This window comes from Salminus brasiliensis, chromosome 17 (assembly GCF_030463535.1).
Source record: "Salminus brasiliensis chromosome 17, fSalBra1.hap2, whole genome shotgun sequence".
NCBI lineage: Eukaryota > Metazoa > Chordata > Actinopteri > Characiformes > Bryconidae > Salminus > Salminus brasiliensis.
In genome coordinates this window covers 35,557,024-35,570,977 of record NC_132894.1, presented here as the reverse complement: position 1 = coordinate 35,570,977, position 13,954 = coordinate 35,557,024, and the positions used below count along the sequence as shown (strand labels likewise).

General features: G+C 43.9%; 1 protein-coding gene across 2 annotated transcripts in view; it reads left to right on the top strand.

Annotated features, from left to right (window-relative positions):
- The first annotated feature begins 3,131 nt into the window (after positions 1–3,131).
- adamtsl3 (ADAMTS-like 3) overlaps positions 3,132–13,954 on the top strand; it is a 154,872-nt gene continuing 144,049 nt past the window's right edge. For both annotated transcript variants that reach the window (XM_072660688.1, XM_072660689.1), the window contains exons 1-2: positions 3,132–3,317; positions 5,103–5,232. In XM_072660688.1, coding sequence (XP_072516789.1) covers positions 5,164–5,232 — 69 coding nt within the window. In that variant the 5' untranslated portion in view covers positions 3,132–3,317; positions 5,103–5,163. The remainder of the gene's footprint in view (positions 3,318–5,102; positions 5,233–13,954) is intronic.

Below are 13,954 nucleotides of genomic sequence, written 5' to 3'. Positions count from 1 at the left end.
TCTTTACATTATAATTATTATCATAATTTCTTTGCATTATTTGAGCAGCTGTTTTTAAGCAGTTTTCATTTCTGTAAAGAAATAAATAATAATAAAAAAAAAAATGTTGTCCATGGTTTATGAAATACAACACAAATATTAATATCCCTTAAACACACTGCCTATAAATAAAAAGACCAGAGAAACAGATCATGTAGGTAGTCTCTTCATTTTTTCCAGAGCTGTATATATATAAACATATCTTGACAGACATGTATCTGTTATATATGTTTGCAACAACAGTGTGATGAGCTCATGTAAACAGCAGAGGGAGACACGGCTCCAAGTTTCTATGTTTGACTGCTGTGATGCTTTGACTGAATATCAGACTGTAATTCAACCTTCTGCTGTATAGCAGAGTGTAAATTTACATTTACGGCATTTAGCAGACGTTCTTCTCCAGAGCGACTTACGAAAGAGCTTCACTGTTTACCCAAGAAGAACCTCGGCTAGTTTAAATAGACTAAAATTCAAAGCTCCTCTAATCTCAGACTCTACTAAACACAAGTCAGTATGGAGACCATAATACTCTTCTCTTCGCCTGAGTACTCTCAGAAGAGGAGGTTCTTCAGTCTGGGTTTGAGGACAGCGAGCGTTGGACTCTGCTGGTCGGACACCCAGGGTTTGTTTGTTCCACCACTTCGGTGCAGGACAGTAAAAAGTCTGGACGCTCGTCTTCTGTGGATCTTAAAGGATGGCGTCATCCCTTAAAGAGAGTCTTTTTAAAATTATGCAACGGTTTCAAGAAGAACCCTTAACTTGACCTAGAAGATTCATTAAACCTTTAAAGGGGTTTTCCACACTTTCTTTTTTACCCCCACAAACTCTTTCTAGGGTTAGGGTTAGGGTTAGGGTTCTAATGTTAGAAAGCCAAAAGAGGTTCTTCTGTGGCTGTGGTTCCTAACCCTGGTCCTGGAGGACCTCCTACCTTGCTGCCAACACACCTGATCCAGCTAAAAGACTCTTTTAATGGATGTTTCTTTGGAGAACTGTGTTTGTACTTGAGTTGCCTGAGTGTAAGAGAACCTCCACATTATGCAATGGTTCCAAGAAGAAAGCCAAAAGTGGTTCTTCTGTGGCTGTGGTTCCTAACTCTAGTCTTATTGCTTAGAGCACCCCATGGCCTCCAGATGTACCCTGCTCCCAACACACCTGATCCAGCCCTGAGTGAGTTGACGATGGTGTGCTGGGAGCTGGAGAATACTCCAATGTGTGTGGTAGGGGGTTCTCCAGGACCTGGATTGGTGGCCAGTCCATAAATGTCCATAAATATGTTAAATTAATTGAATTAGAGGTTATATTCACTAGACTTAAGATAGCTTCAACTAGAACCTCAGAGAAAGCCAGGTCAGCTGTTGGCCTGCTGAGTCACGGTTCGCCCACAGCTCCATATGAACAATGTCGGAATGACTAAGTAATCGAAACGAGGCGGAATACACAGAACCCGCAAGATCCAGAGATTGGCAGCCGGAGTTAATTAAAATCATGGACTTCCACTTTCACTGCCAACTTCTATTCTGCACCTCGTAATAAAGAAGCGAGTATGCAGGCCTCTGGCAGTGTCTGCTGAGCTCTTTGATCAGACGCTCAGAAGGCCATGCCTAATGATGAAACCTGAAGTACAACATGTGGCTGTGCTCTGAAACGGATCCAGAAAAGGTTCTTGCGTTGATTGGTCCTAAGAACGCTCCTCAAGCTTCCTTATTCATGGTAGGTCGCCTGAACCCTCTGCTCGACCTGAAACTCTCCTTCTCCAGGAGCACCGTGGAGAAGGAGCTGAAGCTGCTGTTCCGAGGAGTCCCACCTCTGGAGTCCAGGCTCGTGAGACGTGCTTTCTCACACTTTGTGAGGTGGAACTCTTCTGCAAACACCTCTGAAAGGTCGGCGACCTTCTAGACCTCCTAGATACGTCTATGTAACAGACAGTGACTCCAAATCCTGAGTCTGAGTGTGCAGAACCTCCACCTTTACCTTCATTACAGCTTTCATTCTTTTCTCACACCTCCTGCCCGAAGCACCACCTCAGCTGTTAAACATGGTGGTGGTAGTATTCTAAAATCTGCAGGAGATTCAGATTCAGCATCTCCAAAGTTGAGTCTTAGAAGTTGGAGCGTTTTCTGCTTTTTGGTATCCGCGACCTCACAGACACATTCAATGATGTTGACGTCTGGACTCTAGAATAGCAGCTTTGATTGGAAGGTTGGACACCAACACTTGTGAAGGTTCTCAGATCTGAACTGAGAGTGGAGCTTGATTTTCTCCTCTCTCTCTCTCTCTCTCCCAAATATGAGAAATTTTGATGTTTATCTGATTTGGCTGATTTGACTCCTCGGTGGTAGTAAACACACACACACTAGTGAACTAGGGGCAGTGAGCACACACGCACCCCAGATCGGTGGGCAGCCAACTCCAGCACCCGGGGAGCAGAGAGCAGCAAAACTGGCCAAAAGTGGCCACTTTATTAGAAACATCTGCTTTGTACTTCAAATTCACTGGCCACTTTATTAAAAACACCCCCCATGTGCTTTTACTCACTGGCCACTTTATTAGAAACACCCACCATGTGCTTTTACTCACTGGCCACTTTATTAGAAACACCCACCCACCACCTTGTGCTTCCACAGTGGCAGCTTGCCGAGCCCGGGTATCGAACCCACAACCATGTCATCAACAGCCCGGAGCTCAGCGGCACTGGGTGCTGGTGGTGTAGCAGGTCTTCTGGGCAGTTCCTGGTATGTAGTGGTCAGCACCCACCAAAAGTGCTCTAAGGATGGACAACTTTGGGTCACTGGTGCTCTTGGAGGTCCCACCTCACAGCTTACAGGACTTAAAGGATCCGCTGCTGTCGTCTGCTGAGGGTGTCCAGATACCACAGCAGGACACCTTCAGAGGTCTTGTGGAGTCCATGCAGGGCCTACACAAACACTAGGCAGGTGGTTTCGCATGGAATAACATTCTGGACTTTCTATCCGCCCTGCCATGGCACCACAGCGCCGCCTGGTGGAGCAGCAGCGCAGCGCAGCGCGCAAACTTCTCTCTCTTTCGCCCCCTCTTTTCCGTCCGTGCAGATTTTTTTTTTGCCTGAGCAGCAGCAGCAGCAGCAACAGCAGCTCTCACAGCTCGTGCACCGTCCCAGCAGCACATCTGCCCTGCTTACACATCTGCACTGTGCGCATCTGCTGCACATCTCCAGAGCTTCTTCGGCGCGCGCTTGTTCCTGCGTTGGAGAAAAAGAAAAAAAAAAATGGGAATCCTCCGGCGTTACTTTGCAGGGAGAGGTAAGCGCGAGCGGACACGTACGTCCCTTTCATCAGCATGCACGAGCCACTATCGCTGTACAGCGCACGTCTCTTGTCAGCTGTTTAGTTCTCTTTCATGTATGATTGCTGTTGTGGGTGCGTGCGTGCGCGCGTGCATGCGTGCGTGGAGGGTCCTAACTGCATTAAAGATCATTCTGTGTTGGGAAGAGCATGAAGTGGCATGGCAGAGAGTACAGAGAGAGAGAGAGAGAGAGAGAGCATGGCATAGCATCCCAACTCCACATGCATGACTGAACTGTAATGCACGAGACATTACCATGCAGGACCTGTCCATGGAGACTGAAGCCTAGTCATGCTCCCAGCTCCTCCGTGCCTGCTGCACTGCCTGCTGGACTCATATGAAGTAATGCTCATTATGAATGAATGGTGTTAATACTAGAAAGGGAAACTCCACCCATTTTAAAAATGCTATGCATAAATAAACAGCTAAGATGTAAACAAACTCATCCAGAGTGGTGGGTTTTGGGGGAGGGGGTGGGAGTGGGGGGGTTGGTATGAAATGCTCGGTTCTAGATAACCTCCCCCAGTCAGAGCTGGAGTTCTACAGTGGAGGTTCTAGATAACCTACCCCAGTCAGAGCTGGAGTTCTACAGTGGAGGTTCTAGATAACCTCCCCCAGTAGTCAGAGCTGTGGTTCTACAGTGGAGGTTCTAGATAAGCTCCCCCAGCAGTCAGAGCTGTTCTACAGTGGAGGTGAAGGGAAGCAGACGTCTGAAGCTCTAATAAAAGCTCCTCACAGAAAGTTCTTCACCTAATGGTGATGAAGACGCTGCCTGATGCCTGAGACACTGTTCTACCAGAGTTCTGAGAAGAGTTCGGCTCTAGAACCTGCTTTTAGAACCAGATCATTAAAATAGTGGAGGGATACATGCTGCAGGGTGTAGTGCAGCTACAGAAAGTAGTCCCTAAAGAGAACTGGATTAGTTGAGATTCTCTATTCACTATTTTACCATCATCATCATCATCATCATAATTTTATATAAAACTCAGAAGACTCGTGTTGTAGCTGCACTGGTGGATTTGGGTAGGAAATTATCCAAAATTATGGACTGTATCTGTGTTGTAGTCATGGCGACCAACATCCGAGTCCATTCACCATGAACTACAGTTTAACACCAAAATGTTCTTATTATATAATTCTATAAATGCAGTTTTGGTATGCATGAGTTTTTAAAAGTTGGTGAAGTTTCCCTTTCATTTCAGGGATATATATATATATATATATATATATATATATATATATATATATATATATATATATATATATATGTATATATATATATATATATATATATATATATATAGCCAAAACAATAACACCACCTCCTTGCTTCTACTCTTTCTCTGCATAGTATAGAAACAAGGATGTGGTGTTAATGTTATGGCTGATCTGTGTATAAATGGTCACTGTCATTCATAAATCTTTTATCTCCATTTTTGCCGTTCTCATTTATCTCCATAAACGTGATGAACATGATGAACGGACCAATAGAAATGCTCCAAAATGACTCATAATAATAAAAACAGTTTACATTGACTTCCATTGAAAGCTGAGAAGGTTGCTGTTTTTTTTGGAGATGCAAGGTTTTCGTGGCCCCAGCGATATGTTTATTTCATTTGGGCTGGGGGGGTGAGGAGGGGTGTGTGTGTGTGTGTGTGTGGATGAAGGTGGATCTATTTTGGTGGCGTGATGTAGGTCGCATCTCGTCACTCCCAAGCTGACAATGCATCACTCCTCCACAGGCTGATATCTCACCGTACTTCCCAGACCTCCAGAAGAGTGGAGCGGAGCGGCTTCGCAAAAATGGAGCTCTCGCTTTGCTCCGTGTGGCAGATCAGCATAGCTCTCACACTCATGTCCTCCAGCACTCAGGTATGACTGACATTAGCTGTGAGCTTTAATTATTGGTGAAAGGTTTAAGGCACTGATGAAGGGGGATTGCTTTCAGAAGGGTTAATGGAGCACCGTCCGCTGCACCTGGGACACATGACTGAGTACTACGCTCAGTCATAACTGAGTCATAGGATGGTGTTCAGGATCTGCCCATTGGATTATATTCTAAGAAGGGTTTGCCTGGATTTAAGTACGTTAATGGAAATGGGAATGGGAAAAAGGTTCTGCATAGTAGTGCTAGACTAGAGAGGGTTCTTAGGCCTGTTATCAGAATCAGAATCAGAATCACTTTATTGATCCTGGGAGGGAAATTGAAGTTGTTACAGTTGCAACCATTCATGTAAGAATAAACATACATTTAAAAACATTAAATTTAATATTAAATTAAATATGTGCATTGATATACATTATATGAATATAGTAAAGTGGCTTAGTGGTATATATTAATATGGGAAATGATAGTGGAACCTTTCCCAGTGCCAAATAGAACCATCTGCAAACCATTTCCACCACTGCAGCACCACCTTAAAGCAGGCAACAAGCTATTTAAGCCTCCAAATAATGGGTCTTTGAGTTGTCAGGGTTCTGCATACTAAAGAACCCCTGAAGAACCTTGTATAGGAATTGAGACTAGGTTAAAAAAACACTGGATTGCTCCTTTAATAATATGCATTGTGGCGTGCATTCATACATTCATCTGTAATAACGATTATTAGCTGATTTTGATGACCAGGTAGAAGCTCTTCATCATGTGCTGCTGTTGATGCTGTGAGAAATGACCACACGTCTCAGTCCACGGCCTTTTTGGGTGGTTAATCGGGTGCAGTTTGAAATTAATCACATGCTCGTTCTCATTACGCTGCATCACATGGGGGCTGGAATTGATTCTGAGTAATAGTGCATTGTCATTACTGTACCTTTAAGGCTGATGTAAGTAAATGAGCTCTGTTTTGATTGGCTGCCTCATTCGAAAAAGCAGTCCAGCCTGAAACACTCCTTGGCCTCTTTTTCACTGCAGGGCCAAATGGTTATGTTACTAAGGCCGAGCCGTAACATACCGCTAATGTAGCTAACGCTAGCTAATTGACCGGAGCTGTAATTCTGTAAATCTGTTAGCATGGTGGCAACCGTGACAAGGAGGCCTTTTAATAGATGTAGTTCTGAATAACGATAAAATCCATGTTAATATTCAATAAGGTTTGATGCGAGCATGTGACGACTTCAGCATGCAGTTAGCACTATGCTAACAGATAGCTGTAGCTGTGGTCCAAGGTTCCACTGAGTGTCCCAGACCGCGATAACACTACGCTAGCAATGTTGGGTGAGTGCAGTGGCTAGCTACGCTGACTCTGCAGTAGCTATATTGGACGAGGTCCCTAGCCGACTCAGGTATGCTAAACGTTTATGCTGCAGTGCGCTAAGGTTTACGTATGTCCGCGCTAATGGTCTGCTACAAACTGGACCAGCTGTTCTCGTACTTATTAGATACAGACAGATACAGATGTCACAAAAACGATGTTACTATAAATGTAATTATTCAGCATACAGCAGTTTAGCCCCACCCCCTCCTACTCAAAGGCCTCTTTTCCACTGCAGGGCAACAATTCCAGTGGCTTTCCACCCTGCCTTTCGTCCAGTCCAGTGTTCCCACGAACGGCCTGAGACACTGATAGCGTGGCGTTAGACCGTGATAACGCCACACTAGCAATGTTGGGTGAGTGCAGTGGCTAGCTACGCTAACTCTGCGGTAGCGATGTTGGACGAGGCCTCTAGCCGACTCAGGTATGCTAAATGTTTATGCTGTAGTCCACTAAAGTTTACGTATCTCCACGCTAATGATCTGCTACAATCTGGGCCAACTGTTCTCTTACTTACTAGATACAGCCTGGGTGTGGAAATCTAAAGACGGTTAAAGGTCGATAAAGCCCGCCCACTGAACAGTTCTGTGGCCCCAAGTACCGTTAGCTAACCGTGCTGAGGAAACCGGGCCTCGTACCGAACCGTGCCCGGGTGGAAAGCCACTGGAACGGTGGAAAAGAGGCCTTTAAGTGTGAGGGGGTGGGGCTAAACTGCTGTATGCTGAATAATTACGTTTATAGTTTATAGGTTTTTTTTGTGACATCACAAAAACCGGAAATTGAAAAGAGGTTTCCCAGCCAGTGTGTATGTACACACTATTGACTGGCAAATAATACATATTGATGCTTTAACAGTATTTACTTTCTGCATGAAGTGGCCCTCTAAGATTTAATGATATGTGAGATATGAGTTTTGCTCCGTTTCAGTACCAGAACCATGTTGATATGAAGTCATGTGATGCAGGGCTGTACCTCCAGTTCCACATTTCAGAATATGAATTATTATTGAGCCTCCTTCATGAGAGTGACAGACGCCTCTAAATCCTTTTCACAGTTCAAAGCAATTCCCCACCTGATTCCTTCTTAAAGCGCTGTACTGATTGACAGCAGATGACTGAAGCCAACCTGAGAGCTCCTTTTAGATTCACGCTGCTTCTCTGAATGCAGATTTCTAAATAGAGTTCCCGGCCCCGTGCGACGCCGCTGCGTGTTCAGAAGAGGGACCGGTTGAAAGTCGTCTCTCATTTTATACGACACTGGACACTGGTGCCAGTTAAATATAGAGTCCAGCGAAGAGCTTAATGGAAGAGTTGGCATGCACATGAATGCGGGCCTAATCCGTGACAATAGGCAGCTGAGGGCCTCTCGGTAATGGCAATTTGCACCGCGGAGCTGCCGGCCAGAGTGACCGGTTTCTCTTTGTGCGCCGCTGGTGGGGTGCGCGTACGGAAATAGCAGCTGAAACCTGAGGAGATTCTTTGTGTACCTGGAGTGTGGCTGGACAGCGGAAGGACAGAAGGATGGTGGGCAGGAATTGATGCAGATGCTGGCGGGCAGGACTGGCCGATTTGGCCCAAAAATGATATTTTTGTCCATGTAGTTCGAGATTAAGAATGATCAGTAATTGTTATGTTATATGCAGGTGGTTGCTATGGTGTTGCTAAGTGGTTGCTGGGTGGCATCCCAGGTGGTTTCTATGGTGTTGCTTAGTGGGTGATTACTACAGTGTTGCTAAGACGTTGCTATGGTGTTGCACAGATGTGTGACTGTTTGGTTATCACGGTGTTGCTTGCTAGGGTATTCCAGGTGGTTGCCAGGGTGTTGCTAAGATATTACTATAGTGTTGCTTGGTGGTTGCAATTGATTTCGATAATTATCAGTAATTATTATGTTATACACAGGTGGTTGCTATGATGTTGCTAAGTGGTTGCTTGTGGCATTCCAGACGGTTGCTATGGTGCAAAGTGGTTGTTATAGTGTTGATAGGAGGTTGCTGGGTGATTATTATAGCATTGCTAAAAGGATGCTATGGTGTTGCTAAGTGGTTGCTATAGTGTTGCATAGTGGTTGCTGGTTGGACAGTGGGTGTTGCTTGTTATGGTATCCTGGGTGATTGCCAAGGTATTGCTAGGTTGTTGCTATGGTGTTGTTAGGACATTGCAATAGTGTTGCTAGGTAGTGTTTATGGATATTGATAATTCTTAGTAATTATGTTAAATGCAGATGGTTGCTATGATGTTGCTAAGTGGTTGCTGGTGGCATCCCAGGTGGTTTCAGTAGTGTTGCTTAATGTTTGCTGGGTGATTACTATAGTATTCCCAAAAGGTTGCTATGGTGTTGCTAAGTGGGTGCTATAGTGTTGTTGTTATAGAGGTGTTGCTTGTTGTGGTGTCCTGGGTAGTTGCCAAGGTGTTGCTAAGTGGCATTGCTAGGTTGTTGCTATAGTGTTGCTAGGACATTGAAATAGAGTTGCTAGGTGGCTGCTGTGATATCACAAGTCATTGCCAGAGTGTTGCTAAGAGCTTGCTAGAGGGGTGCAATAGCATTGATTATCTACTATGTGTTCTGCTAAATAATCGCTGTTATTGACTGTTGCTGTGCTATTCCAGGCGGTTGCTGTGGTATCCAATGACGTTGGGTGGGTTTTACTGGTCTATTCATAGTATTGTGACTTAAGAAGGGTGCACCAACTTTTGCACCACATTCATTCCTATGGGAAAATATTCCGCTACATGCGTAATCCATATGTCTCCTGGTGGACAGCAGGAGTGCAGCACTGGACTGCAGTTGTGTTGAAGACCATCGTGGTCGTGGTCACCTCTTCCAGGGCTGTGGATTCCTGAGCATTTGGCAAATGTCACCCCGGATTCCAGACCACTGCATTGCAGGGCTTTTTAACACAAAGGCAGTTGAGATGGTCAACAGTGTGTGTGTGTGAGTACTGGGCCATCCCAGTTGTTCTAGCAAACGCTCTGCTGACCCACGTGGTCAGCCCGAGTCATTAGTCTGGGAGCGAGCAGGTTGCTCTTTCTGCCCGAAACTTTGAATGTGAATTTATTCGGGGCTTTTCGTCGAGGGCTCTCTGCAGTAATCTCCAGCACTAATATTTGTTCAGGGGGCTAAACATTATTGGGTGATTTATGCGTGCGTGGAGGACGCCTGGAGATGAAGAAACAGGTGTCTTGCCTTTTCTGCTTCACTCTTTAACCTCCATCTGACAATAAGGCCTTCCTGACACACACACACTCATACACACACTCCTGCTAGATGGATTTCATGAGATACACCTGTGGCCAGGCTTGTGTCTGGAGTTGGAGGATTTCCTTTTCCACTCCACAGCTTTGAGGGAGCACTTCTTTGAATGTGTGTGTGTGTGTGTGTGTGTGTGTCCCTGTGAATGAGCTGATTTCTTCACATTGGGGAGTGTCACCAGGCGTTATCGCATGCTAATGTGCTAATGAAGGAAGCTTTTTATAGCAACATGCTAAAGATATTCAGTCGCAAAACGTCAGCTTTTGGTGAACCCATCCATCCCTACTGAGTTCCTGTCAATCAGGGCAGTCAAACTTTATTCCATCTGTTTGTGAAAATGTCTGTATGTAAACAGACCCATTCAGAGTGGTTCTAGATAAGCTCCCCCAGTCAGAGCTGGAGTTCTACAGTGGAGGTGATGGGAAGCAGACGTCTGAAGCTCTAATAATAAAAGCTCCTCACAGAAAGTTCTTCACCTAATGGTGATGAAGACGCTGCCTGATGCCTGAGAAACTGTTCTACCAGAGTTCTAAGAAGAGTTCGGCTCTAGAACCTGCTTTAGGGTGTAGTGCGGCTACAAAAAGTAGTCCCTAAAGAAAACTGCATTAGTTGAGGTTCTCTATTCACTATTTTACCATTGCAATGCCCCAAAACACAGAGGAAACTGTGGGCTAGATGAGTATAAAGCCTCCCAGCATTGGGTTGTGAGGTTCTCTGCATTGAAGGAGCTTTGGGATGATCTCTAGTTAAAGGACTTCAACTTCATCATCCAAGATCAGTATCTGAGCTCACTGATGCTGATACCCTTGAGTTCAGAAGAAACGCTGGAGCAGATGGTGTCCACAACCGTTACAGATACACGTAGTGTGCTGAGTGACGTTTGAGTGATGGGCTGCTGAGTCTTTTAATACCTGTTGCTTTCTAAACCAGCAGGTTTATAAACCAGGTTCTTCAAAGGTTCTCTCTATATAAAACCATGACAACTTAAAGAACCATTTCCTTGAATGTTGAAACTACATTGACTATATAGACTATCATGGTTATAGACTATATAGACTATAACGCCTACAGAAAGTCTATTGACCATGTATAGGCTGTACATAGACTAGACAAAGACTATAGAGAGATATATCTATATTGACAATGTATAGACTTTACATAGACTGCATATGCACAAAATGGACTATTGACTATATATAGTCTGCGTATAGAATATATATCAACTATAGGAAGTCTATTGACTATATATACAGTACAGATATTTTCTATATATAGACTATATAAAGACTATATTGCCAATATATAGACTACACATAGACTATATGTGGACTAAACTGACTAAATTGACTATATATAATCTATATTGTCTATATGTCAACTATAGTTGCTTTCTGTCAGCTACATAAACCAGCCCCTAAACCAGAGGAAGAAAGCCCCCCGTGATCCCCTCGTTCTGTTCTTCTGCGGAGGCAGTCTGCACTTCCTCTGCTCCAGATCCTCTCAGAGGATTTCTGTCTGAAACATCGTTTAAGGAGAATGCGGGAGGCTGACTGAGGGTGTAAGTTGACAATGGCAGTTGTCATTAATTCAGGCTCGGCTTGCTCCACAGATTACGACACGCAGATGTTGGATTAGCGTCATGCCTGATTGCTTTTCATTCTTTAGCCTTCTCAAGGACCCGTGGGCTATTTAGGGCCTTGTCTGAGGCAGTTGTGGGGCGAACATGCTTAAAGGTACGTACCTGAAGTGGACACTCAAAATAACCTGCCCGAATCGGTGTACGCTCATAGTCGTTAGGCCAGACTTGGGCCCAGAACAAACCTGTCAGTGTGAAAACTGTTGTAGAGCATCCGTCAGTGCTTTGCTGTGGAGATTATATGAGCTCTGTGTGCTCAAATGAAAAAACCTGTGTCAGCAGTGGGTGCACCTCATTCAAAGAGGTGTCTGGATACTTTTGGAATCTCACGCTCTCAAGCATAATTATGCCACTATACTCTCGAGTGTGTCCATTTCCTTAAACATTAAAACTACATTGACTATATAGACTATCATGGATATATATATATATATATATATATATATATATATATATATATATATATATATATATATATATATAGACTATAACGACTACAGAAAGTCTATTGACCATGTATAGGCTGTACATAGACTAGATATGGACTATAGAGAGATGTATACAATGTATAGACTTTACATAGACTGCATATGTACAAAATGGACTATTGACTATATATAGTCTACGTATAGAATATATATCAACTATAGGAAGTCTATTGACTTTATATACAGTACAGATATTTTCTATATATTGAGTATATAAAGACTATATTGCCAATTTAAAGACTATATGTGGACTAAACTGACTATATTGACTATATACTGTATAGTCTATATGTCAACTATAAATAGTCTGTTGTCTATGGTTTGTCTATAAATAGACTAGATATAGCCATTGACTGTAGATGGACTATGCATAGACCATATATGGGCTAAACTGACTGTATTGACTAGATATAGACTATTGACCATGTATAGACCTGTACATTGACTATATGTGGACTATATTAACTATATATAGACTATTGTCTATGTATATGTCATATATATATAGACTATATATGTACTATACTGATTACATAGAGACTATATTGCCTACATATAGACTATGTATACTACATATAGACTGTATATAGACTATATAGACTAGAGTGTAGTAAATGCATAAAATGAATGGTAAGATATAGCTTTCTGATCATTATGCCATTGTCTGTTTTTATTACTTTATTTTTTATCAACCTTCTTAAATATCCTCAGAAGAAGACAGCTGTTGTTTGCTAAACTGGGGCACTGGCCTGTTTTCAGGCTATTTTCAACAATTAGGCTAATGCTTTTATTATTTCTAACAGCTTATGTGTGAAATTCTCAGTCATTTTGACCAGGGATCACAACACACACACACACACACACACACACACACATACACATATAAGACAAAGAACAATTCAGAGACATTTACATATTCCTATTATAAAGGCAACAATTAATCAGCTGGTCTTTAAACAGGTGATTAATTCAGTGAGAAATGGGCAAGCATAAGGGAACCTCATTGTAATGGCTAGACGACTGGGTCAGAACATCTCCAGAACATCAGGCAGGTCTTGTTGGGGTGTTCCCAGTATGAAGTGGTCAGTATCTACCACAAGTGTTCCAAGGAAGGACAACCGAAAGGTGAACCGGCGACAGGGTCATGGGTGCTCAAGGCTCATTTTACAGATCTTAAAGGACCTGCTGCTAACGTCTGAAGGTCTCCAGAGACCACAGAACACCTTCAGAGGTTTTGTGGAGTCCATGTCGTGATGGGTCAGAGCTGTTCTGGCAGCATGAGGAGCACCTACTCAAGATCTTGGCTATACTAGGTTGGATGAGGGTTCTGTTCACTGCAGGAACCTGAATAAATGATTTAGAAAGATGGAAATGCAAAACGAGCTTTGGTCACCTGCTGAAAGTGCTTTTAGATCTCATACATACAGAAAGGCCCAGGCGGTGCTTCGTGAGCTGCCTGTGGTGTATCTGCAGGGTTTATGGAGTGGGCAGCTCCAGCAGTGACCGGAGCTGTGGGGAGCGTCTACACACTGGAGCTTTGCATGAGGCCAGGAGAGAAATGTGCTCACTCAGTGGCGATTAGGCCAGCTGAGAACAGCCCTGGCTCTTTTGTCATTGCTGGCTGGCGCTCACCAGATGCTTGTCAATAGTGTGTGTGTGTGTGTGTGTGTGTGTCAGTAGTGTGTGTGTGTGTGTGTGTTATATAGAGGTGTGAGGCTGTGATCTCAGAGCGTTTGCTGTTTTGTAGCCTCGGAGAGTTTGAGCTATGGCCTGTTTGAACAGCTGAGACATGTAAAACAGACCGGCTCCACACACTAAGCTGCAGGAGAAGGTAGGGGCAGGGGTTAAACTGGGATTTAGGAGGTGGACGGGGGCGGAGGGGAAGCTCTGCTGCTTTTATGGTACCAACAACATGTGTGACAGTGCGCTCTGACCTAGCAACTGTTGGACAAGCTTCCCACAGTGCG